The sequence below is a fragment of the Frieseomelitta varia genome, unplaced genomic scaffold, assembly GCF_011392965.1.
Source record: "Frieseomelitta varia isolate USP_RPSP 00005682 unplaced genomic scaffold, Fvar_1.2 scaffold_937, whole genome shotgun sequence".
NCBI classification, from domain to species: Eukaryota; Metazoa; Arthropoda; class Insecta; order Hymenoptera; family Apidae; genus Frieseomelitta; species Frieseomelitta varia.
In genome coordinates, this window is record NW_025110742.1 from 339,401 (window position 1) to 362,982 (window position 23,582).

The 23,582-nt window shown below is 23.2% G+C and overlaps 6 protein-coding genes and 1 pseudogene across 13 annotated transcripts; 4 read left to right on the top strand and 3 right to left on the bottom strand.

Moving 5' to 3' along the window:
* The first annotated feature begins 1,409 nt into the window (after nucleotides 1–1,409).
* Nucleotides 1,410–2,446, top strand: LOC122537900 (annotated as a pseudogene).
* Nucleotides 2,447–3,930: 1,484 nt separating this feature from the next.
* Nucleotides 3,931–6,510, bottom strand: LOC122537877 (glucose-induced degradation protein 4 homolog). The gene is made up of 4 exons (XM_043671503.1): nucleotides 6,269–6,510; nucleotides 5,514–5,681; nucleotides 5,209–5,441; nucleotides 3,931–5,020 (listed from the first exon to the last, which is right to left on the bottom strand). The coding sequence occupies exons 1-4, from the start codon at nucleotides 6,413–6,415 to the stop codon at nucleotides 4,957–4,959; spliced, it is 612 nt and encodes a 203-aa protein (XP_043527438.1). The 5' UTR covers nucleotides 6,416–6,510; the 3' UTR covers nucleotides 3,931–4,956.
* Nucleotides 6,511–7,132: 622 nt separating this feature from the next.
* Nucleotides 7,133–9,744, top strand: LOC122537876 (BTB/POZ domain-containing protein KCTD5). Of its 2 annotated transcripts, XM_043671502.1 has the most exons (4): nucleotides 7,133–7,360; nucleotides 7,736–8,032; nucleotides 8,144–8,272; nucleotides 9,314–9,744. In XM_043671502.1, exons 1-4 carry the CDS (start codon nucleotides 7,169–7,171, stop codon nucleotides 9,341–9,343), a joined length of 648 nt encoding a protein of 215 aa, XP_043527437.1. In that variant the 5' UTR covers nucleotides 7,133–7,168; the 3' UTR covers nucleotides 9,344–9,744. The 2 variants fall into 2 exon arrangements, with proteins under 2 accessions (XP_043527437.1, XP_043527436.1); XM_043671501.1 differs by lacking the exon at nucleotides 9,314–9,744 and having other exon boundaries at nucleotides 8,144–8,427.
* Nucleotides 9,745–11,582: 1,838 nt separating this feature from the next.
* Nucleotides 11,583–12,887, bottom strand: LOC122537874 (ragulator complex protein LAMTOR2). Its single transcript, XM_043671498.1, has 3 exons — nucleotides 12,611–12,887; nucleotides 12,260–12,422; nucleotides 11,583–11,866 (listed from the first exon to the last, which is right to left on the bottom strand). Exons 1-3 carry the CDS (start codon nucleotides 12,676–12,678, stop codon nucleotides 11,717–11,719), a joined length of 381 nt encoding a protein of 126 aa, XP_043527433.1. The 5' UTR covers nucleotides 12,679–12,887; the 3' UTR covers nucleotides 11,583–11,716.
* A 397-nt stretch (nucleotides 12,888–13,284) lies between these two features.
* Nucleotides 13,285–16,034, top strand: LOC122537872 (queuine tRNA-ribosyltransferase catalytic subunit). 2 transcript variants are annotated; one of them, XM_043671489.1, is made up of 8 exons: nucleotides 13,285–13,450; nucleotides 14,151–14,302; nucleotides 14,450–14,539; nucleotides 14,612–14,765; nucleotides 14,858–14,990; nucleotides 15,103–15,264; nucleotides 15,340–15,508; nucleotides 15,595–16,034. In XM_043671489.1, exons 2-8 carry the CDS (start codon nucleotides 14,168–14,170, stop codon nucleotides 15,937–15,939), a joined length of 1,188 nt encoding a protein of 395 aa, XP_043527424.1. In that variant the 5' UTR covers nucleotides 13,285–13,450; nucleotides 14,151–14,167; the 3' UTR covers nucleotides 15,940–16,034. The 2 variants fall into 2 exon arrangements, with proteins under 2 accessions (XP_043527424.1, XP_043527425.1); XM_043671490.1 differs by lacking the exon at nucleotides 13,285–13,450 and having other exon boundaries at nucleotides 14,117–14,302.
* Nucleotides 16,035–16,192: 158 nt separating this feature from the next.
* LOC122537878 (ubiquitin-associated domain-containing protein 1-like) lies at nucleotides 16,193–20,158 on the bottom strand. Its single transcript, XM_043671505.1, has 13 exons — nucleotides 20,002–20,158; nucleotides 19,740–19,933; nucleotides 19,504–19,664; nucleotides 19,225–19,430; nucleotides 19,035–19,135; nucleotides 18,413–18,606; nucleotides 18,218–18,356; nucleotides 17,985–18,124; nucleotides 17,433–17,466; nucleotides 17,263–17,310; nucleotides 17,097–17,188; nucleotides 16,625–17,007; nucleotides 16,193–16,548 (listed from the first exon to the last, which is right to left on the bottom strand). The coding sequence occupies exons 1-13, from the start codon at nucleotides 20,034–20,036 to the stop codon at nucleotides 16,467–16,469; spliced, it is 1,809 nt and encodes a 602-aa protein (XP_043527440.1). The 5' UTR covers nucleotides 20,037–20,158; the 3' UTR covers nucleotides 16,193–16,466.
* A 280-nt stretch (nucleotides 20,159–20,438) lies between these two features.
* Nucleotides 20,439–22,360, top strand: LOC122537873 (coiled-coil domain-containing protein 28A). 6 transcript variants are annotated; one of them, XM_043671497.1, is made up of 5 exons: nucleotides 20,439–20,526; nucleotides 21,067–21,223; nucleotides 21,314–21,524; nucleotides 21,840–21,956; nucleotides 22,028–22,360. In XM_043671497.1, the coding sequence occupies exons 2-5, from the start codon at nucleotides 21,068–21,070 to the stop codon at nucleotides 22,225–22,227; spliced, it is 684 nt and encodes a 227-aa protein (XP_043527432.1). In that variant the 5' UTR covers nucleotides 20,439–20,526; nucleotide 21,067; the 3' UTR covers nucleotides 22,228–22,360. The 6 variants fall into 6 exon arrangements, with proteins under 6 accessions (XP_043527432.1, XP_043527429.1, XP_043527431.1 ...); XM_043671494.1 differs by lacking the exon at nucleotides 20,439–20,526 and adding an exon at nucleotides 20,660–20,811; XM_043671496.1 differs by lacking the exon at nucleotides 20,439–20,526 and adding an exon at nucleotides 20,673–20,817.
* The last annotated feature ends 1,222 nt before the right edge of the window (nucleotides 22,361–23,582 follow it).

Below are 23,582 nucleotides of genomic sequence, written 5' to 3' on the forward strand. Positions count from 1 at the left end.
AATATCAATAATACAATAATTTAACAAGTTCATTTTCAATTTTTTATTTTTTTAAAATATTTGTTTTAAAATTTTTATGAAAAATAATTGTTATTATTAAACCATAGACATTTACTGTATGAAATTTATCAAACTGTGATAACAATTTATATGATAGTTTTTTAAAGATTAAATAATATCAAGAAAACATAAAATGTATTTATACAGTGTAAAATTCAAATTAAATTATGTGTATATAAAAACAGCTATGATTATTAATGTTATATATGATATGATACGTATAAATGAACTCTTGTTTATCCAGAATAATATGTTAACATACATTATATTAATATTTACGAAATAATTTGTTTCATTTTAAAATGAAATACAATATTAATTGTTAGTACTTTACTAACTTATCTTTTTCTTGCTATTTTTAGTTGTTAATAGGTGTATTTTGATAAAAAAAAAGATGTACAATGCAAAAAAATCATTAATTTCATCATTACTGTATATATATCATTGTAAGATAATAAAGTTTTCATAAATATTGATATTTTGTCTTAGAGAAAAAAAGGGGCCATCCAAATAATTGTAATCATGGAAAAAAATTACTTTTTTATTCATTAACCAAAAAACTTGTTTATGTTTATATTAAATACAATTTTATTATAAAAGACAATGATATAAATAAGATAATTGTTTATATAAAAATATATGCATGAAATAACTCATATAATTTACGATCACATATTTACGAATTGTTCCACTTTAATTATTGTTTTTATAATATAAAATGCGTTATAAATATGCAAATAATAAATTTCTTTCAACCTATTAACAACTGCAGTAACAATTCTTGAAAATATTAATATCCTTATGGTTATAAAATATCTACCATGATTTAATATTTAACTACATTATATATACATATTTTAAAATTGCATCAAATTGATGTAATGCAAATTTTGTGTTTAATAATAAAAATTTTTGTATTGCAGTAATTGTTCTATATTTTTATTTTAATTAAGAAGAAATTTTCGATTTTAATCAACACATTATATATTTGTATAATGAAAATGATGCTTTTGAATGAAAAAAAGTTGTTTTCTATTGATAAATAAATTAAAATTTGTACTATATATAATAATTCCTTTATTGATATTTCCTTGATATGTATCATAAAATAAAATTTTAAATTATCGTTAATGTTAATTTTTTTTAACTAGTTTATTATGATGCATATAATAGTTTGATGTAGTAAAATTTTAAAAATGAAATAAAATTACTTTATTATTATGATGTATTTAACTATTACACAGAGTATATTATTAAAAACTGTTCAATTGTTTGATAAAAGACTAATGCAATCTAAATTTATTTTAAGCATCTATCTTTATATTTTCCAGTTTTTATTATATAAACTTTTTTCAAGAATTTAATCAATGTTTATTCAAGAAATATCTTTATATGATTAAAAAGAAAATTAGAAATGACAACAATTGATACATCTATGATCGGAGACAATGCTTGCCTTCCCAATGAAAGAAATCTTTATATTCCTCAACAATTATTGGAAGTAAAAGAATTATTAAAATCAATCAATAGAAGACTGGAAGATTGTGCTTTAGAATGGCAAGCAGAGATTTCTCGCAAACAATGGAAAATATTTAGATCTAATGTCAATGGAATTACTTTACCTGAACGATCTTTGTTAGCAAGAACATATTTTACAGAGAAAAATTTTGATGAAGCTTTTCAACATTTACTTTCTTGTAATAAAATTTTTGCAGAATATTTAAAAAATTTTATTGGCAAGTAAATTAAATATATTTGTATTTTTAATAATAAATATTAATAATAGAAACAATATATTATTAAAATTTAAGCTATTATATTAATTTATTATTAGATCTTTTACAAGACAAATCATCCGTTTCAAATATTAAAAAAACATGTAATGTACAAAATCAATCTTGTAATACAAAAAAAGATTGCAAAATACTAGATATTATTAATACAGAACCAACGCATCTTTCTTCACAAAACAATCAATATTTAAATGGGGAAGGAAAAACTCAAGATTATATTGATAATATATTAACAGTTAAAAATTCATTTACTGATGTAATAAAAGCTAAAATTAACTTCGACACAAAATTTTTAGGATTTGAAGCTATATTACATAAAGCTATATCTACATCAAGTGATACAGTTTGCCTTTGTCAATATTGTTCTAATACTATGGTAATATATTTTACCTATATTATATCTTACTACTATTACAGTAATATACCAAAAAAAAATTCAATTACATATTTTAGCAAACTACACATGATATACACAGAAAATTAAGAAGTGTAACTGTTAATCAAAGAAATCGAGCAGTTACAAAATCTAAACGCTTAACTAGATCTAAAAAAAACATTATCTAAAAAGAAAAACAAAGAGAAATCATCCATAGTACGATAAAATAATAGTATGATAAAATCAATGACCAACTATCCTTGAAACACCAAGTTTTTGTTAATTCAATTTTGTTATATTCTACTTATTTCCAATTAATCGTTAAATTTTTGTTAATTTTCGTGATTATTAAGAATTTAAACTAAATAGTAACATATATATATATATATATATATATACACAAAAAAAATAATTTATATAATTTAATAGAGGAATTTCTTTATTGTACCTTACATTATTAAAACATTTAATTCTAATGTTAAAATTTTCCAAAATAATAATAAGCAGTCATTCAAAAAATCCACTTACTTTGGAAAGTCTCATTTAATTTTTAATTAAACTATTGGAAAATTTAAACATTGAACTGATTCATACCAGTTCTATACTTCTTATAATTTATTTATAGTTTTATTTCTATTAAAAATATACAATAGTTTTAATAGAGATATTGTATTTAATAAGCAATTTACAATACAACAAGAATCTATACAGTTTTTATGCTTAATTTTATAATGATGAATTAATGCTTTATTATTTTTATATTAAAGTAATTACAACATGAATTCAGAAGAAGCATTCAATTGTACTTTTTGCAACAAATGCAATTAATATTATGTAAATATTATTTTATTAAACATATACACGAACATTTAAAATTCTACTTTTTAAATATTCATCGTAATACATCATTGTTAATAGTGCTTTTATTTGCTAAGATACTAACTTGGAAGAAAATATATTTTACAAAAAAGTCAATCGTTTGTTTTTAAATGTATATTACATAAAAACATTACATAATTTGTCAAGACTATATATTACATTTTCCAAATTTTGTAAATTTATATTTTAAAAAAACATTTTTTTTTAAATTAATATTATACAAATGAATATCAATAAAAGACATTTATAGAAATAACAATTACACAAATTAAAAATTCAGACAGAATGAATTACTACTTTTTAATTATATTTAGTTATAGCGAAATAAACAGTAGCAAAAATGTATTAATTAATACAATAAAGATATTTTAATACAAGTTACATATAATGTTTAGATATTTTATCTTGGAGTAAATATTTCTCTGTTCTACATTCTAAATAACGAATAAATCTAGATTTATTAAATAGTAGATAAGTTTTAGCTTGGTAACATTAAAATTTTTTTAATAATTATTAAAAGAATAAATTTTACATTTATAAAAAGAGATTCAAAATTAAAAATATTTTGTTTTCAGTAACTTACTGAATAAATATATCAGTTTAAATTAGCCTAATCACTGTAATGAACCATCATAATGTTGTATGTCTATAACAGATTCAATATCTTATTAACATTACATTACGATTTCTATAAACAGCCAACTTGTATCAAATTTCTTGTTCTATTAATATTATGAATATCCATAAAAGGTTTCTTGTTCACTTGGCTCATTAAAATTGTACCACTTCAGGGGAACCTTATGAGGAAAGACTTTCTTGCTGTTTCTGTGATCATGAATTTATTAATTGGCTTTAGTACACACAATTAACAAGTAAATCAACCGATTTGTAAAAAATAATAAAAAAATCTTTCCTAATAAAATTCTCCTTAAGTGAAGTGATTAGTAATCTGAGTTTATTATTTATTTAATCTGTATCATACTGATATAAGAGAATAGTATCAGCATGAAATTTCGACATCTTAAGTTAATATTAAAATTACTTTCATTTCCAGTTTGATTTCTTTTCTACTACATTCACGTTCGTTCAGTTGTAATCATTCTTTAATTTACCTTAGACAAACAGATCTCATAAATATTTAAATGAATAACATTTAAAAAATAATTTTAAATTTTCACAAATCTATGCAGTCATTTTATGACATAATACCTATATATATGACATAATAACTCAAAAATAATTAAATTTATTTTTAATGCTACTAAATTTTTTCAGATTTTTGAATCTGAGTAAAATGAGATTTTTAACAATACAGATGCATTATTCATTATACTTAGATAAAAAACAGATATCGTATTTATACAACAGGGTAAATTTGATTATATATAATGCTAATAAACAATATTACAGTCTTATAATAGATAAACATACCAAATAATTAACAACATTTTAATTGACAAAAAACATCAATTAATTTATTTCGATAAAACATCTTACAATGAATATTAATAACTAATTTATAATCAAGCGTATCAATGACTGCAATTCTCGTCACTTTTTCAATTATGACTTTTCTTTTATGAAAATCTAATGTTTACATAAAGTAAATATATAATATATATCATATACATCAGTATGACTATTTTTAAAAAATCTAAGAAATATTTTATTAAGATAGATAATATATATTCTTTCAAGTACCTTTTCAAGTACCAACATAAACAATTTAAAAATTGTTGGTTATTTAAATTGATTGAAACTACTTGAAAAATTGATTTTTATGAGATCTGTATGCTAGAACAGGCAAAATATGAATTTCGAAAGATAACTGAGTGAAAGTCATTGATTTCACCTGAACTCGTAGATTTGTATGCTATGTTCTGGGACGTGTTTTAAATTTAAAGATTGATACCTAAAATGATAAAGACTCTATTATTATTTTCATAAAATATAAATATAAAAATATGAACATACAAAAATTATAATTTCTTAATATAAAATGCATAGAACTAAAACTGAAATATTACTTGAAATTATGAAGATATTTAATAAATAAAACTTAAGAATATGTTTATTAATAAATATATTAAGTGATACTACCACTCAGAACTGCGATGATAATAAAAGCCTTCAATTGTAGCAGCAGATTTTTGGAAGCAAATATAGTAAAATCCTGCAAATGAGGCACCGTTGATATCTTTAATAGTATGGTCAGGGACCAAAAAATGTTCCTTCCACCTCATAAAAACAAAGTCAGTTCCTTTCAAAGCCTCATAATCAAATGTGTCTGAATTAAATGTCTTGGCATATTGACGAAATGATTCAAATTTGCTCTACAATTTTAAACAATTCAAATTTGTATGGATATTTGTCAAAGTAATGAAAATATATACTGGAATACAAACCCAATGTTTCCTATCAACATCTTCATCTGCATCCCATTTACGAGTTAAAAATGGATATTTCTTTGATATAATTTCACCATCAAAAAATGTAGTTAAAGTGGGAAACTCTTCTGTGAGACCTTTAATTTTTAAATAGCCACATAAATAGCTATTTTCTTCATCTACGTGCTGTAATGAAAAAATATCTTTAAAATATTTTCATTTTTAAAATCTTACTACAAAAGATTATTCATATTTTTAAATATATACTACACACACAACACACATACACATGTATATTTATGTATACGTAAATATATTTATACACACAAAGTATATAGTATATACAAATATATATAATATAAATAAATAATACATGTGTGCGTGTATATTGTAAACATTCCAACTAAAATTTCAAGTTCAATCAATATCTATTACTCAAGTGTTACTTACAAATTGTTGTTGTATTATACACTTTGCTTCTGACAAATTTATTTTAATAAAATGGCAAACAAAAAATCTATATTCTGAAGACATTCATAAGCAAACTGAGAAATACAAAGGAAATATTTAAAAATTCTGTTTATAGGTCATTTTAAATCAGTAACAATCTGAATATGTAAACAATACAATTAACAAACCCGAATGCGGAAAGAATATGAAATATTTAGATGCTAAAGGCGTATAATTAATCATTACGCAGCAGACAGATGTCAAAGATGCAACAGAAATTTGGGATATTTGTGGCGCAATTTCCAGAAAGACGGAGAACTAACCTGCAAAACTACTTCTACGTCGTAACTGTTGCCTTTAGACTTTTGAGAACCCTGAAATCGCGAACCGTTGTAGAGCAAAGATTTTGTGACACCCGGCTGCTTTGAGTTTGCGGGCGGTGGTGGTACTACGTCAACTTTCACCGGCATTCTCGGCTCAAGTGAACGTTCTTAAAATTTGCCCTCCTTGGGCGACAATCCCCTCATCACAAAACTCTCGCAATGACTGCCGGTAATTTTCAAGACATACATAGATGTATTTCTACAAAGCCTCGAATCCAGACACCTTCGCAATCGTAATTTTTACGTAAACATTCAATTCGACGTCGTTTAAAAGGATCTTATTTTTTTTTCACACGAATGCCCATTAATTATTTTTAATAAACATCGAAGTCAACCTTCTACTTAATGAAACAAAACACAATATTGTTTCGTCAACTCACACGTATCGTGTCCTACAAAATTTTAGTTCTATTTTGCCGGATGTATAGGTAAGTACATAATGCTTACCGACAATTCAAATTCTTTTATTCGTTCAAATTTTGTACACGCATTATCAATTTCATTAACGTCGTTTTGCTGTTACTTTGCGAAATGTATACATCAAAATCTTTATGTTTAATAAATATAAAGAAATTATTATTTACATTTATTTCTTTTTTTTCGTAAACATCGATCTTAATTTGCTTTCCCGCCATAAAGTTACAATTTAAATAGTGTTGTTATGTATTAAAGTGTAACAAAATATGTTAATAATTCAAACGAAATATTTAAATTTTTACTTAAAGAAATATAATTTTTATTTTATGTATCGTTTTCATTTTCGTGGATTTAATATTAAGACGTTGATTTGATTATGTTACGAAGGCTATGAGCTGAAAGTTGCGTGAGTTCAAAGCAAATATGGAGGATTTCAGTGACTCGAATTCACACGAAATGACAGAAAATCATGTTCAAAAACGATGTAATAATCAGTGGGTTCGGTTAAATGTTGGTGGTACATATTTCTTAACGGCGAAAACTACTCTAGCTAGAGACCCCAATTCATTTCTCTACCGATTATGTCAAGAAGATTCTGATCTTATCTCAGACAGGGTTAGTTGATGTTTCTAAATAACCGCGAATTTCAAAATATTGTCAAACATCATTCTCATCTATATGACTTCTGTGTATAATTATTAGGAATATTTTACATAAGTTAATTTAAATCATTTTTATAAATTTCTTACGTTTATTTCTAAGAATTTATATTTATAAAAATTTATACTTAAATGTATACTTGATATAATAATGTAATATATCATGATATATGACTATAATTGTATATCAAAGATATATCATATTAAAATAATTCTACATTGATAATTGGTAATATAATAATTTGTAATTTTACATAAAATCATATCTGTTATTAATAAAATTTAAATAAAACAACTTGTTTTATTTAAAGCATTATATTTTGTTGTACAGGATGAAACTGGAGCATATTTAATAGATCGTGATCCAACATATTTTAGTCCTGTGTTAAATTACTTACGTCATGGGAAATTGGTTATTAATAAAGACTTAACAGAAGAAGGTGTTTTAGAAGAAGCCGAATTTTATAATATTACAGAACTTATTCGTTTAGTGAAAGAAAGAATTATATTAAGAGATACTAGACCATTAAGAGACTCAAAAAAACATGTTTATAGAGTTATCCAGTGTCATGAGGATGAATTAACTCAAATGGTATCAACGATGTCTGATGGATGGAAATTTGAACAGGTATTTCTTATATTTTAAACCAATAATATTTTTATTTGATATATTAATATTTTATTTTTACGATACAAGTGACATATGTAATTAAATTGGAATTTTATTTATCTGTTTAAGTTAATTAACATAGGATCTCAATATAATTATGGAAATGATGATCATGCTGAATTTCTATGTGTGGTCAGTCGAGAATATGGAGCCACTCAACTCAATAGTAAGGAACAGGAGTCAACAGATCGTGTCAAGGTATCATTATTACATTCAAAATTTTCATGTCACTCTTTTAACCAAAACAATTATACTTAACTTTTTTTTTTATTATTTTGTTATATAATTGTATTACTTTATTTATATTTTATATTTATTTGTTATTTTTGACAAAATTATATTATTAATATTAATTAATATATTTTTATTTTATTACCAAAGATTATAATTAATAAAATATTGAATTATAAACAAGATATAAAATTTAAAAAAAATTTATAAATAAAAGACTCATATATTTATGTAAATGAAGTTTAAGATCAGTTATGTTTAAATTTCTATTCATAAAACTTTTACTTTTGTTTTATAATGTAAAATAATATAAAAATACCCTATAATTGATATTAAATGTATCATATGGAATCACATCATTTTATATTACTTTTATATAAAAATAAAAAAATATTTCGACGTTTATCTTTTTTTATAGAATTAAATTATAACATAATATTATTAATAATTACTTATGTTTTTCTTGCCAAAACATTTTTAATACATACTAATTCAGAGGTCAATTTGCATGAGCATGTTCTGCCTCTGATATTTGCTGTATGTATTATAACTTTTTGTATTGCATGCTGTACATTAAATAAAGAATTTTTTCTTTTATTGGTTTGATTACTTTTTACCCTGTTGTCCTGCATCATTTATTAATGCATGTGTCTGAATTATTCTTTAAAAGTATTATGTTTACAATCAAATCTTTTGTTTAATAAAAGGTTTTATAATATATTGAAAACAAAATATTAATAATTAAATAATTTACAAAATTATTTTGTAAATTTATTTTATATTTAATTCATTGTCATTTTATTACTTTCATCAAAATATAAAACTACTATCTTATCGCAATCTATACAACAAAATGCAGAGGCTGAACAGTGCTAATACTAAATAATATTTGCATATTTTAGTTTTAAAGTCTTGCAATGGTATTTATATATTTTTTATAAAATGTATCTTGTAATACAAATTTTACATATAATCTTACTAAGCTTCAATCATTAAATTGTATTTTAGGTTCTGCAGCAGAAGGGTTCTCGCATGTAATCTCTAAATCCATATTTTTCTTTTCTTGCTTCATTTAATTAAATCAACTGTGCAGCAACAAGATGAAGACTATTCTTATTTCTACATATAAAATTTAAGTTCACACAAGGTCTTCATTGCTTCATTTTCAATAACAAAGAAGAAGATACAAAGGTATAATATCTTTTGTAGATACATAGTTATCATACAACACAAAATGAAATTATAAAAATTGAAAGTATTATATATTGATAAACAAATTATTTTATTTTTTTAAATTTTAATTTTAATTTCTAACATTTAATGAGAATGATATGGATTGTAATGATAAAAATAATGCTGAATTATTTCATAAGGGATCATACATTTTACAATGGAAAAAATTAGTAACTTTTTATCCCACATCTGTAACACTCTCCTTTTAAAAAAGAATGTACCAAATATAAAAATTAATACATACATACATACACACAATTATTAACAATAATATGTTATGAAGAAAATTGTTATTAGAAATGTTTTAATTTCACTAAATAGTTTAAAAGACAATAGCATTCATAAAGGCAATCTTTTTCATACAAATTTCTACAATGAATATAAATACTCTCTAGTAATAAATAGTTCATCTTTTTGTAACAAGTTGTATAAAAATCTTTTTTTTTTCTAATTGTATCTTTGTCATAATATTACCTAAATTACTTACCTTTGCACTGCCGCTATAAAACATAAAATAATATTTGTATATCTAGCATGATACTTTTGATTACCCAATATAAAGTTATAACCACAAACGTAAAATTAATTTTGACATATAATGATGTGAATAAAAAAAGAATGAATGTAATTTTTAATAAAAGCAATTTATTATATTGTTTATTAATATGTTATTATGTATAGTGAAAAAATTATAAAAGTTCAAACTATATGAAATATTTTAAAGAAATTAAATAGTTCTCAATTACTTAAGACTTATTTTTTAAATATATATAATTTCTATTTCATAATATTTAATTTTATGCAAAATAATTAGGATGATAGATTGTACAATTATGTATAAAAAGATACATATTTTATTTTTCATTTTCTTTTCTTTTTTTATTTACAATACGTCTACTTAATTTGGATAAAAGTTTCCATTTTTATATATATTTAAGATTAAAACAAATCTCTATTATAATTATAGAAATAAAAGCACTTTGTAATAGGCATTAACATAGGTTGTCAATTGTTGAAGGCCTATTAAAGAAGTGTTGTAGACAATATACTTGTAAAAGCATTATTCATGAGAAAAAATTTATGTGTAGCACTAAATTGTTATAAGTATTATTAAGAATTATGTTACATATGATATATAAGTTGTATATTATATATATACATATATAATAGTTTGATGACAAAGATTTTTTTTGAACATAGTGTATAAAACAATTTAGTAATAATATTAGTAGATTACCATTTACGTTCATATTGTGTCACTGAATAAACATTAATAAAAAAAGGTTTAATTACAAAGATAAGAAATACAAGGCATATGAATACCTACAGTGAAAATTTATTGTTTGGCTATTAATTATTCTACATATTTGAAAATAACAGAAAAATTAGGACCAAATATTAATCATTTTGTGCAATGTACGATGTAACTATATTGAAAAATGATGTTGCTTTGTACCTTAAACTTGTATCATTAATTTAGCTGATATTAGAACTCACTATTATTATATTAAGCATAGAGATATATAACTATATGTAAAAGAACTTTGTACTTTCATAGATATATTTCTAAGTCTATTAATTGTTTGACGTTTATTGTTAGAAAAGAAAGTAATATTTATATGCATTCAAAAGTAAATTTTAATACTGACAATTATTTCAAATTAAATAAAAGAAAGAAAATTATAGAAAGAAATATATAAATGCAAATAAAATGAATGAAAATTTATAATATACAAATTATGTTTAAAATAAAAGCAATTCTATTTACAAAGAACATATCCATTTAGTAATTATTTTTAACATTACATATATTTATTGATATATGATATTATGTATGAATATATTAGTTTAATATTTATTTTTTTTCAAGATAAAGATATTTTATTATAATATGTATTGTAAAATATATGTTTCACTGATTACAATAAAACTAAAGATTTAATTTATTCACTGCAAAATTTACAAAAATATCTTATAATGTGTTATGAATAATTAACTTAAACCTTCAGTTTATCTTTTTGGATATCAAATTACTGTACAAATGTCTACATCAATTTTTTATTAATTGAAAATATATTATTTACAAAATAGTACCAAGTATCAATTTTTACAATAAATTATAAATATTAGAATATAAAACTAAATATTATAGGAGATACATTTATGGATATATATTGATTAAGGCATATTTGCTATTGTTTTTAATGGTTGATCAAGATATCTTGCTAAAGCTTGTGCTTTTTCTCTCAATAATCCAAATCCCACGTTTTCTTTTGCATACAAACATAACAACAAATTAGCTACTTCAGTAATAACAACTTTGCCCTCCTACAAAAAATTATTTTAATTAAAAATATATTAATAACTGTATATAATTTATAACCTTTCATTAAACCCTTAATTAAATTATGAAACTTAATTTGTAAATAATAAATTATAATCTATCATTGCAATAAAGATTAAATACTAAAAATGTTAATAATTATTGATTGATTAAAAAATATATTATAAAAAATGTTTTTTTATGTTTACTATTTCATTAATATCATGTTATATTTAAGATGAACTTTATTAAAAAAATCTTAACAGTGCATTACAAAAATTATTTGTAATTGATTAGGAAGAAATATTGATAAAAACATTAAAGAAATATTAATAAAACATATAGTATATAATTTAAGTATCATATAATTAATTAATAGTAAAATATTTGTTAATTACCACACAATCCATCAATACAAATTGCAATTCATCTTCTTTAAATGCATTTCGTCCATTTTTTTCATAAGCTGACCAAATGTTACTTGTAATAGCAGCAGTTACTCTTGCATCCTTATCTCCGTAACCACTGTAAGCTAACAAACCACCATCTCTATTTAATAATCTGAAATATATTTTTAAAATATTTAATCATAAAATTTTCTAATTGCTCTTCATTATAATAACAATAAAAATGTACATAAATTTAGTTATATAATTTCATTTGCATATACATTAAAAGCTTATATATCTTGTAATACTATTGAATTATATTAAATCATTTAATTTTAATGAAAAGAATATTTTACTTACAATGTATTTTCTACACCGCCGGTATTGGCTTGACTAAGTACTTGGGTTAAAGCTTTTGGTTTCAACATAGTTTCACAAATGATAAATATCAATTTTTTCCTTTCAAATTATTTTCAATAAACTTTACTGTAAACTTTATACAAAACACCAAGATATGAGCATTATTTTTTAATAGCTGCAATCTGTAAAACAAAGTACATATAATTCCTAGGGCAAAAACGTTGTATGAGACAAATTGTACAATACCAATTTTTCACTAGAGGAAAGTAAGTTTCTAGCATATATTTTTTCTCATATTTATGGAATATTACTATGGCTTAAAAAATTCTTTTAATAATAATAATAATGCAGAATTTTTACTTTATTATCTAAAGAAAAAAAACAAATAAATGTAATTATTTGATTTTAATACTCTATCCCTTACAATCGAAGATATAGCAATATTATAATGTTATTAATTTATAATATCTTAATATGAAAAAATTATGTAACTATTTTACTATAAAAGTTTAAAATGAAAAGTACGGAATGAGTATCTGAAAGATTTAATTTGAGATTTTCATAACTCCAGATAAGAATAAAGAAAATAATTAATTATTATAATTACGAAACAAACCTATTGCACATTTCACTATACAATATTATAATTATTTTATTATATTATTGTTCATAATATTATTGATAAAAATTTTCTAATTTCGTAGAGACAAAATTATACTAACGAAGTTATATTTACACCAAGCAGAGGTTATGTTTCGCTTGTACGTACATATTTAAATTGAGATGTAATATTTTTAAATATGTGACATAATTTACAATTAATTACCTAGTAATAATCCAGTAAGTGATGAAACTAACTTTAATATAATGTATATATATATATATATATATATATATATATATATATATATGCTACATAACTACAGTAAAATAATATACTTAAATAATAATAAAAAATATTATATTAGGAAATTTGTTATTATGCAAGGAAATAAATTAAAAACAGATTAGCGGAACATTATATGCGGTAAATAAGTTATGGTATAATAAACTGTTAACGAGTTATGGTATGATAAACTGTGTATAAAAATACGTGTCATATACACATATTTTTGAAAAAAAAATTTGTATAGTTTATAAAGAAAAATATATCCAAAATTGTTATTCAACTATTGAGCAAATGAGAATGGAGAATAACGAATAATATTAAGGAATTTGAAAAAAACATTTTTTTTACATTATATTGTATTTTTTAATATATATAATAACTTTCCAGCACATACATATATACACGTACTATAAAATATAAAATTATTACTTATTAATCAATTTAACATTTGAAACAATATACAAGTATTTTGTTATAACAATATCAAGGAAAATGTATGAATATTTTTTAATTTACAGTAAACTATTATCATAAATATAAAACGTGATATAAATGGCAATTTTATAAATTTTAATAATTTTACATATGTATATGTATATAAAATAAAATATGTATATAAAAAGAAATATAACATTAGCACTGTTTATTAAGGTATTAAATTTTAAAAAATGTTACAACAAGGAAAATCACCACTTATTTTTGAAATATTCTATGAATGTAAAACAACAAAAGCTAGAGCTGGTAGGATGACTCTCATTCATCATCATGTAGATACACCGGTATTTATGCCAGTAGGCACACAAGTAAGTCATGTATTATTTATTTCAGGAAAAATTAATATTTTGTGACATGGTGAATCATGTTATAAACTTGTAATGTGATTCAATAGTTTATAAAATATTTTGTTATCTATGCCACATTATACTTTAATACCAGCATTAATATTTTAGGGTACCTTAAAAGGCTTATTACCTCAACAATTAGAACAATTAGATTGTCAAATTATACTTGGTAATACATATCATCTTGGGACAAGACCTGTATGTAAGACATATCACATAAAGATTTTATTATGACTTGTATGTATTATTGATAAAAATGTTATTTTGTAGGGTATTAATATCTTGGAAAAAGCTGGTGGTTTACATAAGTTTATGAATTGGAAAAGAGCTTTATTAACAGATTCTGGTGGTTTCCAAATGGTATCATTATTAGAACTTGCTAAAATTACAGAAGATGGTGTGAAGTTTAAATCACCATATAATGGTAGTCATTATATAGGAGTAATTTGTAGTTAAACATATTTCTATATTTAGAATGTAAGAGTATAATCAAAATATTTTAATATTATTTCATAGAATCAGATTGCATGTTGACACCTGAACATTCTATTCAAATACAAAACATAATAGGAGCAGATATAATGATGCAACTTGATGATGTTGTGAAAACTACAATAACAGGACCAAGAGTAGAAGAAGCAATGCACAGGTAATATTACATTTGTATATATAATTCATAGGTTATTTTTGTATTTGTATATACAAAGTAATATTTATAATAATAATAAAATCTATTAAAATACTCAGTATATTTTCTACAGAACAATTCGATGGTTAGATAGATGTCTGAAAGCACATCAGAGATTAAATGAACAAAGTATATTTCCAATTGTACAAGGAGGCCTTGATTCCAAACTTAGATCAGAATGTGCGAATCAATTAATTAAACGTGAAGTCAATGGTTACGCTGTAGGTGGATTAAGGTAAAGTAATTGATATATTAATTTAGGTAAATAAGGTGAAAAGAAAAATTATTTTATGATTAATTTTATTTCTAGTGGTGGAGAATCTAAAAATGATTTTTGGAAAATGGTACATCTTACGACAAATATACTTCCAAAAAATAAACCACGTTATTTGATGGGCGTTGGTTTTGCTATTGATTTAATTATTTGCTCTGCTTTGGGAATAGATATGTTTGATTGTGTATTTCCTACAAGAACAGCAGTAATTAATTATTAATAATATATGTAATTAAGCAAAATATACTAGTAAAATGAAATTTATTAATGAATATATCAATTCTCTTTCAGAGATTTGGCTGTGCTTTGGTACGTACTGGTCAACTAAATTTGAAACAAATCCAATATCGTAAAGATATGAGACCAATAGATGAATCATGCGAATGTAGTACATGTAAAGTACACACACGCGCTTATCTTCATCATATTGTAACAGTAGAAACAGTTGCATGTCATTTACTATCTGTTCATAATATTGCATTCCAAATGAAATTGATGAAAGATATTAGACAAAGTATTCAAGAACAAAGATTTCCTGAATTTATACAACAATACATGTTACATTTATTTCCGAACAAGGAATATCCTTCATGGATAGTGGATGCATTGGAAACTGTTAATGTTACATTATTATAATAATTACTATTTATTTCCATAATAAAATATCCTATGTGTTTTAATATGTATGCTTTACAGAAATAAATGGAAAATATTATAACTAATTTAAATTATTAGTAATATTAATGTGTACTAAAATAGCTATCATTATAATGAATAACTTACATAAAATAAGTATTAACACATATTAAAATATATTATTAATATTATATTGATTTACTTATATATTAATATACATATTAAAGTATATTAAATTCAATATAAGATAAATTCATCCAATGCTAAAAATTGTTCTGCATTTGTGTAAAACTTGTATTGTACTTTACTGCAATTTTATAAATATTTTAATTTATAGCATCTTATTAGTCAGAACATTATTTTGTTGTTTTAGATTTTTGTAAAGTCTAATGACAATTTTTTAAACAATAAAGAAATTAATTTTTAGAAATAATTTTAAAGTTGTATATATATTTTTTAATATGTTTATCCATTATTCTAAACTTTGAGTATAGGCAATTGAATTATAAATAATATTAATAATTTCATCACATGAAATCATCTGAATCATACCCACTATTTTCTATGTTTGATGTCATATTAGATGTATTGAATAAAGAATTATAACTTCTGCAAAAGTAAAAAATAATATTATGTCTGATGTAATTAAACAATCTTTTTTTATTAGCGACAACTATTGATTTACCTCATTTCTGCTTCTTCTTTTCTTTGTTTTTCTTCTGCTTTCTCTCTTTCTTTTTGCTCTTTCAAAAGTCTTTTTTTATCTTCCCGTTCATTTCTATCTCGTTGTTCTCTTTCTGCTTGTAAATTTATTTGTTCTGAACGTTTAGTTTTATTCAATCGATTAACAATGGTATTTATACGTTTTGCAACATGAATTTTACGAACATCTTTATCTCTATGGAAGCCAACTTGTCCTATTTCCATACCTGGTGTTTTTTTCAGATTTGACCACATTGTGTACACTACATCGACATCATTCATTTTATTTCCTTCAATACTATTTGCTTTTACTAACTGTGCTGCATCTTCTAAAACTGTACTGGGTATGTCATCTATTGTTTGACCCTACAAATTATTTATATACATGATATAACTTATATGTATAATAAATATAAATATGAATAATATGCATGTTTTTAATAGAAAATATTTACAAGATGAAGTCGAAGGTATACATGCGCTGAAGAGTATTTGTCAACGTGAAACCAAACATCTTCTGGCCAACCCCATTTTATAAGCTCATCATCTAAAAAATCATATATTAAAAAGCAATATAAGACATATTACATATAATAATACATTTTAATAATTTTCACTCACTTTCATATTGATCAGTTCCCATAAATAATGTTATTGGTGGCTGTACAACTATAATACAAAATTATAATTACAATTCTAACCTTTCATTATTTTTAATAATATAATATATAAGAGAAAGAAAGAATTTAAATATACACAATAAACACGAAGTCAATGATAAATAATAATACCTTCGCTTGTAAAATAATGAACCATTATTGCAAAAAAATGTTTGTTTGAAACACGTGGTGCAATTTATCTGTCAAATTTTAAGTCGATAGTGGCGACAATAAATCGTACTTTTTTTGGAACTGTTTAACTTTTTAAAATGTGATATTCTATTTTTTTTACTATTTTGATGAAATTGAAAAATATTTATACAAAATATTGTTATTATTATAAACATTAATTAACAACAAAAATATATAAAGATTCAAAACAATATTAAACATACCAAACTACCAATATAAATATAATGCTACGTAATATAAAATTATATTTAACAGAATTTTTATAATATTAATAAATAAATAAATATTTATTTATTTATGTATATAATACTAGTTCAATAAATATATTCAATATATTAATATAATAATAAGTTTTATTTGTGTCTGTTACAATATTATAAATATTTCCAAAATTTTTTACCTCACACTTATGATATTCATTTATTATTAACATTTATATTAAAATTTATTATATTAAATTTAATTTATTATATTAAAATAATTTTTAAATCAAAAAGAAGTTGCATATTGATTTATATGAACTGAAGGTTTTTCAGTATTATACACTGATATAATGTCATCCATTATTGGTTTTACTTCGGGATCTCTTATTCGTTCATTTAAAGCTGATGATTCTAACAAGGATAAATACGCTAAAAATTTAATTCTTGTATTAATTATGATATAATTAAAAATTTTAAACATTTTTACTATTGTTATTATTTGTTAGAAAAAAATAACTTTACCAAGGAACATATTAGGATCTGTAAGACTAAGTTGAATATGTGGATCATTCATGATTGCTTTATAAATTGAACTATCTGAATCAAGCTCTGGACCTAAATTTTGTAAATTATGTTTACTTTCTCCAAGTAACCATTCACACTGAAACAAAAAATACATTTAAGATATAATTATATTAAAATTATATAATTACTTACAGCATTAACTTGATTGTTTTCAGTAATTTTTAAAGCCTGAACAATATTTTTTTTCTCAAATCCCATCTCTAATAATGACTGTAGTATTTTAAGATCAGGTTTGAAATCTATCTTCCTGCACTGACGATAATGTTTTAGCAAACGATCTACTATGCTGGGTATGTTTTCTTCCTTCTCCAAGTTTTCATATACTTCTATATAATTATCAATTTATTATAAATCAAACAATTATACAATTTATATAATCATAAATCAAAATTTAATATTAATCATATTAATTTTATTTATTATATATGTTATTATTTTAGGACCCTAAATATGAATCAATTTGTAATATTTCCAAAAGAAATTGTTTGTGTGAGCTCTTATTTCTAATAACAATTATATAAATAATTTCAAATATATATCAATGGATATAAAATAAAAATATAATTTACTGAAAGAAACATTGTGAGTATATAATATTTATTGTAATATTTATAACAATTTAAAAAAAATGAAGTTAATATTTCAAAATATATACATAAAACAATTATGTTTTGAAACAATCATATTTTTCAAACATTTCCTTCAGGAATTTTTATTATATAAATAGATAAACTGAAAATATTTTTATCATTACCTTCTTCAGTAGACATAAAATCAAAATATTCATCATCATTATCATCTTCTGGATCATTCTGATGTTCTGTTAACCATTCTAATGCTTCTGTTATGTTTGATCTGTAATAAATTTAAAATCCGACTATAAAATATTATTTTTAATTTATAAATATTTATAAATATTAAATTAAATAATAGATTGCTTATACTTTTGCAAATAAAGAGCTTTCAAGACTTTTTTCTTAGAATAACCCATTTCTGTAATAATTTTTATAGCATTTGGATCAATATCTGTTTTACATTTTAATTTTTCTTTTAAAATATCATACAGCTTTTGTGTTTCTGAATTGTACAATATAACTTTTGCTGATGCTCTTACAAGTGTAATTAAAATTTTTCGTAGTTCATACTGAAACTGTAGAACATATAATATAAATTTTCTTTATACAGAAAATGAAATAGATATATATATGTATATATATATTTACGTCAGTATGATAGTAAAGACATGGAATATATTTTATTGGATTATGTGTAGGTAAATCTTTTGTTACTTGTAGTATTACTTCCTTATTTGGACCTTTTAAAGCATCATCAGATAAATTTTCATCTATAAATTTTGGACGAATGTTTATTAACATTAATTCATCTAAAATAAAGGCAATAAGTTTATATTGTTTTTATATGTGTAGATTTAATACAAAATTTCAACAAATTATTTTACCATTTTCATGAATTTCTACACAAGTTATTTTATGATCATCCAGAAGCTGCATAAATTTAGATGTATGAATTAAACGAAAATTAATTGGATTTTTTGATATATCATCGTCATAGAAATGTTTTATTGCAATAGTTTTTACAGTACCGACAGTCATATCTGATGTCACACTAAAGCTTGTAATCATTCCTTCAGGGCTAAATAAATATATAATTATTTATTAACAGACTTTAGAACATATTTAAAATATTCAATAATATTTTACCTTATAATATTCAAAAACAAATTTGATGTAGACATTGTATAGTTTTATAATTTTCTATTTCAATAGATGGAATTATTAGACTGTCTTTTGCTTGTTTTTGCTGAACCAAATGCTATTATGGAAACATTAATCCGTTAATAACTGAAAAATATATATTTATAACGTACAGAAATGTTCTTTTCTTTTGTTATGAATGACACAAACAATTTTGTATTTATATTTTTTTTATTTTATTAAACAGATATTATGTTCACATGAAATTTTTTATTTAAACGTATTTTAATGTATTTTAATTAAAATTTCTTTTGTACTACATATTGATAATTTTTTTAATATAAAGGTTAAAAATAAGTCAAAAAAATATTTTTAAATGTTGTTATAATCGTAGCCAGAAAACCTCTATCTATGGTTTTCATTTATGTTGTACGTGAAATAACCAATAACGTGTCTGTAAATATTTTGTCAAAAGTTACAATACTCGATCAACGCTTCTTAGCAACATAAAATTTAAGCATATATATATAGGTATACAAATGTCAGTTAGAAATTGCAGATAATCAGATAATTTGTTTGCACATATATACACACATATCGTGATGTATAAAATATAACTGAAAATATATAACTATGAAAAAATAAGGCTGTAAATTTGTTTCAGGTTTTAAAGAAAAAGAAAATTATAATTCTATACGAAAATATAATAAATATAATATATTTTATAGAAATGCTTTTGTGATTTAGAGGCTATAAATAACAACTACTTTTGTGTTACTACGTTATTGAAGACAAGAGTCAATAATTATTAATAACGTAATTGTGAATATTATATGTTTATTATATGTCTAATAATGTTATAAATTTAAAAAAATGTAATTACAATATTTTAAAATATATTCTTTTTAATGTTAGTAGAACAAGAAATTCATACCAAGTTTAAATAAAAGCTTGCTTAGATTCATTGCATATATTTATTGCTTATTAATATAAATATTTGAATATTCTTTCTTTTCTTTTCTTGTAAAATTGTTATCTGAATGTAAATATTCATTAAGTTGGATTTCTCAGGATGGCTGAAAAGTCTGGATGTGGTGAATTACAGCAATTAGTTCAAGAAGAAGAATGTGAAGAACCATTAAGTCAACGTGGAGAAGCTACACCACCTTCGACACCAGCAAGATCTCATCATCCAAGTAAAAATGATACACATAGTTCTCATATATCGGTATGAATTTAATATTAGTTATTTAATTTCTATTAAAACAAATCATTTTCTCTTAAAAAAAAAAAATAATAAAGAAGTTTAATATTGTAGCAACAAGTATTGTGGGAAACTAATGTACAAACATCACCAATTGTTAGTAAAGGAAGTTCTGGTCAAGCAACAAGTCAAGGATCTATGGTTTCTGGACGTGCTATAAATACTTCAAATCATGGTAATCAATCTCGTTTAATGTACATGAATGAGAAAGAAAAACAAAGACCAAATCGACCAGAACTATCAAAAATTAATCGTCAGCATAGAGGTAACTTTGTATTTTATAATATATCTCAAATGTATCATTTAAAATATTAATAAATTAAATATTCTAAAAGTATTTTCAGCAACACTTAAATAATATTTCTTTAATTTAATTTTCAGTTATGTATTATTATTTACATTGGTATTTTAGTATTTTAGTATAAAATTATTGTATAAAAAGTATTATAATAAAATCTTACTTATTAATATAAAGATTTATATTTTTGTTAATTAATAATAAATTATAATCTTTTCATATATTTTCTGTTTTAAGTATTTTTAAGTTTTCATTTTTTGGTTTTGGTGTCATAAAATAAAGCTACGGCACCATGCAAACATCATTGCTTTTTGTCAGAGGTTCCTGATGTACGGCGTATGGAACAAGCTTTGTTACAACTCTTAGAAGATTTTCATAGTGGTAATTTACGAGCATTTGGTATGTGAAATATATTTTTTAAATATACTGGTATGAATATAAAATTGAAGTAATATTTTATTGAAATATAGGAAAAGATTGTAGCATGGAACAAATGACAGAAATAAGAGAACAACAAGAGCAATTAGCTAAACTTCATTTTGAGTTAGGTCAAAGGCAAGGAATTGGTGGAGAACAATCAGGTCTTCGGCATTCAAATGCTAATATGGATAATTTGTTGGAATGTCTTCAAGAGCTCAGTGTTTGTATTGAAAAATTACATAGCAAGTAATTATAAAATATTTATGATGTATATATACATATGTATATATATAAACTTCACTTATTTAAACAAGATATTTGAATAGAGAAATAGGCATCGATTAATGTAAAACAGAATGAAATAATGAAAATGTAAGTTTTTTTATAAAATGTTTTTACATTTTGGAAACCTTTTATGGTACTTTTATATAATTGTACATTACATTTTTCGATAATGAAATTTTATATTTCTTGATTTTAGTGTTTTTTTTTTTTTATTTAAAAGTTCCTCTTATTATTTCTATAAATTTATTTTTATCAAATTTTTTTTTTTAAATACATGTACAAATCAAATGCAACTTTTTTCCTGTAATATCAATTTATGAATATTTATAAACTCCTCTCAAAATTCTCTATCTCCATTTTGTCTAAATTGTCCATTTGCTCTGGTTGAGTCTCGCTCGAAATCTCGGTCGAAATCTCGGTCGAAATCTCGGTCGAAATCTTCGATCGACTTACTAATTGAATCGAAATTCTGTTTCTTGCATCGAAATGCTGGGTTGCAACCAATTCAATTTTTTCTCCAAGTTGCTTTCTAAGACTATACTGTTATTTATGATGTCTAGACCAGAGGTGGCTAACTGTCCAATTAGGAAAGTAAGGGCATGTGGCTCTTGCCTTTACTTTCTTAATCGCTAACGTTATCTCCTTTACTATCTGAATCTCTCCATTGCGTTGAGAATATCGCAGTCACAATACTCGCATTAGGTATATATGTTACACATAAATTATTTTCTTTACTGTAGCTGCTAAAGTTAAAGGAAAATTTGTGAGCAACTCGTTCGACCCGCAGCGGGGAAGAAGTTTACCGCCTCTGCTCTAGACGGTACTCTGCGGATGATTTGCAGATGCCCTTGCCCTTATTATAGTTTCTGATTGCTAGTGCTATTCTCTTCCCTGCGTTGAGAGTGCCGCGGTCACAATACTCGCATTAGGTATATATGTGCGTTTTCTTTAGCCTATAAAGTTAAGGGAACATAGGAAAGGTTGTTTATATGGCCTACGGACCAGAATAGGAACCCTATTATTTATGGTGGAGGAACCAGCAGATTGACAATGAGTAAGCAGATCGGGCAGCCTGTGGTGAAGAAGGATCTACAAGTGGATACGGCTTGACGTTCGTCTTTCTTTGTTCAGCTAATGCTGAGAGTCTGATTCCTACATCGATGACAATTGTTTCCGATACCGATTCGTCGATGCCGAACTAGATGTACATAGATTTGCACAATATGTATCATGAAACTTAGGAGTCGATGTAGGCATGTGTGGCTTAAGCGGCCTTAACAAACAGTAATAAGTAGTTTATTAAAAATTGATTACATTGCA